This window comes from Tribolium madens, unplaced genomic scaffold (assembly GCF_015345945.1).
Source record: "Tribolium madens isolate multiple individuals breed KSU strain unplaced genomic scaffold, Tmad_KSU_1.1 Scaffold_91;HRSCAF=231;Tcas5.2_LG7, whole genome shotgun sequence".
In the NCBI taxonomy this organism is placed as follows: Eukaryota; Metazoa; Arthropoda; class Insecta; order Coleoptera; family Tenebrionidae; genus Tribolium; species Tribolium madens.
In genome coordinates, this window is record NW_025401063.1 from 4,311,109 (window position 1) to 4,314,983 (window position 3,875).

The following is a 3,875-nucleotide window of genomic DNA, read 5'->3' on the forward strand; positions in this document are numbered from 1 at the left end:
TTTTTATTATCATTATTTAATTTTCTTCATCGTTAAAAATTGAATAACTTTCTCAATTAAAAATGGTTGACAAAAGAACAAATTCTTTAACATGATTAGAAATTTTTTTTTTAATTTGTTACTTAACACACTTGCATCCAGCCCATTGTTTCTGGACCAAATATTTTCATACTTTTAAAAAAAAAAAGATTTTACTTCCGCTATACTCACGATTTAGTATTTTATTCTTCGACACTGTCAAAATTTACGGTTTTTCTCCCGTGTAAGGAAGTTTTGACAACTGTTTGGCATTTCTCATTACAGAACGTCAAATTATTTTTAACAGATTTAAAGCAAGTTTAAGCCTTGTTGACTCTAATTCGAAGAATAAAATGTTGTATTCCACTCGTTTGAGTGTAAATCGGACGCTTTATTCCACCTCGTGKATGGTAAACCACTCGTTACACTCGTGGTTTAAAAATCCACTCGGTCAAATAAAGAGTCCGATTTACACTCAAACTCGTCGAATAAATAACTATTATCTAGTATGAAAGATTTATAATTTGTGATAAGAAAAACCTGGATCTTGGGGTATTTTTAATAAGTATTCACTTTAGTCAAAGTAATCAGTAATCACTAATCAATCATTGTTCTCTATAGAAAAAATAAATAAAAAAATACTACGCTTGGCATAGGACGTCTTAACACGATAGCTGGCGTGATAAACCATTAATTAAAAAAAAACTACAGTAAATTTAAGTGTAACCAATTAAATACTTGCTGAAAACTAATAATTTCTTTAAAATAAACTACGTACATTGTAATGACGCTAATTAGTAGAATATTTAATTATTTACTATCAGCATATATTATGTAATTTAGTTAATTACAAGTAAACGTAATAATAGTTTTATGCTAATTAATTATTAATTAAAATAGTTTGTTAAACACAAGTATTTACTTATAGAAACATCGAAAAAATATATCAAAAAGAGTTGTATTTATTCAAAGAATCAACCAATTGCATAAATCTCGTTTGCTAAAATGAAATTAATCTTGCAGTGCGATACAAATGAAAGTTTTGGTTTAATAACGAGCACAATTTAGTGTACCCTTTGACTACATTAAACAGTCATTTAGATAAAACTGATTGCATTTGAACTTTCCGATTTAACATGAATGTTAATCTAAATATCAACCCTTGAAATCTCATTTCACGTCTGCTCGTTCGATTTCAGTCCTTTTGTTTTTCCTAATAATTAATTAATCAAGCATGACACACAGTCACGTTCCATTTCGGTAATGTCCTCACGTTCGGATTTTTTCCACTATAGTTAAATAATATTCCAAACGTGATCGCCGATAAAAAGAAGCATTTTGTTGGAGGATATTGAATTTTTAAAGAACAGGGACAAAAGTCGACAGTCAGCAGTTCGTGGTGTTGCGTTTCAGGAGATTTGGTGGACATCTCGAGCTGTTGTTGTAGGAAATAAGTGTATTCGGATCGAATAAACGATAATGTAATCCCTTCGGTGAGCTTCTTTTGAAAGCTCTCTTGAATAGGATCAAAATCCCGGCGAAAAATAAATGCAACTCTTTCAAAAGAAGAAAAGCGAGTCAAATTACAAACAAACATTAAAATCCTGAAAAAAGCGCACATTTTTACCTTCCAAGACGCGAACGCAGTTGGTGTTGTTGGTGTAATTCGGTTTATCCTCAAACCCCGGACTATAAAACTCGTGTTTGTCCCTGTCGCCCCATATAAACCGATAACAAGGATCCGTTCTGGGGACATTTGGTGCGTCGGAAGCGTCCGATTGCAGCATCGCCGGTAGTGTTGAAGCGAACTCTCCGTGGATGTCACCTAAAACACAATAAAAGCTTCAACAAATCAAAAGTATTCAGACAAGTATAAAAGTTGAGAGCTTTGAGTAAACACTCAATAACCCCGATTCTGTAATAATAATCCTGTTTGCTTCATTTCGTTGTTTGCAAACTGCACTAAACCAACAGTTATTGTGATTAAAAGGCTGTAATAATCGTGGTGTTTGAACTACCTGAATAATTTCAGCATTGGAACTGGATTTACGTGAGCTTTAACTGGTAGTGCCACTGCAAGGGGGTTCTTTAGCGATTATAAATTGCTAGCCATTAAGTCAGAAATGTGATTTAAACAATTTGCAAGTTGTAATGAGTGAATTTGTAAATCCGCGTGATACCACTTTAGAAAGTCTTTAACATGGCGTGTTATCCAAATTAGAATCGCTTCGAACGTGAATTACATTTACATAAAACCAGCCAACTACATAACAAATATCCGGTGTTTGTTAACAGTCGCAGCTTTTGCGGAAATCGAATGAAAGAGAAGATGTTGGGTGATATTGACAATCGAGTGATAAGTTTGTAAAACTATTTCCATATACTTTACCACAGCATTCGGACTAATAACATATATTTGACTCGTACTAATATTTCTGATATTAAATAGTTTGTTCAAGTGCGGTTTAGTATTTGATGTTTGCCAAACTCTTGATTAATTCCGGAGCTGCAGCAACTCGATGCAAGTCTAGACTTCAAACAGAGCGGTTTCCCAATTTCTTAAACAAAATTCATTGACGCACCTTCTGCTTGGTTTTATAGTCAGAAAAAGCATCTATATTTTTTGATAATTTTTTAAGTATAGTCGAACTTTGATAACTCGAACTGTGATCTGTCACAAAGAAAAAAATGTCAGAAATCGATTATTAAACTAAATAAAATAGACACAAAATAAAGAAGATAACATAGATTATTTAGTCCTACGCTCAGAGTAATCAGAACTTTTTGACAATTTGACTGATTAACAATCTTAAACTTGTCTGAAATAATACAATTTTTGACTAAAAAATGTAAAAAGATAAGGCTTATTAACCAAAAGAGCGTGTCACGTTCAAATAATCAAAGAATTCGAGTTACTGAACGTTTAAGTTATCGCAGTTTAAGTATTTTTTAGAGCAATAATAGTGAAAAAAAGTTTCAGAAATTGAGTTAAAAACTAAATAAAAAAACAGAAATTACAATTGACAAAATGGATTGTTTATTTAAAAGTAAATAAATTCTTAATAGACGTAGTTTTTTGATAATTTATGTAAAGTTAAAAAAACTACAGTACTTAAACTTGTCTGAAATAATGAAGTTTTTCACAGAAAAAATGAATTTTTTCGACCAAAAAATCTTGTTATGGTAAAATTATCAAAATTATCATTTATTTAGCAAGTAGTCAGATCAGGTCAGGTCAATTATTAGGCAAATTTGAACACCGTACTTCGCAATTTTTATTGCGAAAATGGATTGTTTATTTAAAAGCAAATGAATTCATAATAGACGTAGTTTTTTGATAATTTATGTAAATTAAAAAAAACTACAGTACTTAAACTTGTCTGAAATAATGAAGTTTTTCACAGAAAAAAATGAATTTTTTCGACCAAAAAATCTTGTCATGTTAAAATTATCAAAAGTATCATTTATTTAGCAAGTAGTCAGGTCAGGTCAGGTCAATTATTAGGCAAATTTAAACGCCGTACTTCGCAATTTTTAGGGAAAATTTGTACACATTTTTTYTATTGCAAGTACATTCAGAGTTAATAATAGTTTTTTGACATTTTGAGTAAATTAAAAAGAGAACTGTACAATATTTAACTTGTCAGAAATAATAAAATAAAATTTTTCACTAAAAAATGAGACTTAGCGACTAAAAGAATCTTGTCAAATTCCATTTGTCGAAAAATTCAAGTTGCTGAAGGTTCCAGTTATCGAAGTTCAACTGTAATTTAGAGTAGGTAATATTAGTAAAACAAAGTATGTTACAGTAAAAACCCAAAACTATCAATACTTTATTTTTCAAGTATTTTTTAAGT

General features: G+C 30.6%; 1 protein-coding gene across 4 annotated transcripts in view; it reads right to left on the reverse strand.

The window, feature by feature from the left end:
• LOC123011473 (neuropilin and tolloid-like protein 2) overlaps positions 1–3,875 on the reverse strand; it is a 149,934-nt gene that overhangs the window by 68,547 nt on the left and 77,512 nt on the right. For all 4 annotated transcript variants that reach the window (XM_044408917.1, XM_044408918.1, XM_044408916.1 and 1 more), the window contains one exon: positions 1,646–1,843. In XM_044408917.1, the coding sequence (XP_044264852.1) occupies positions 1,646–1,843 (198 nt within the window). The remainder of the gene's footprint in view (positions 1–1,645; positions 1,844–3,875) is intronic.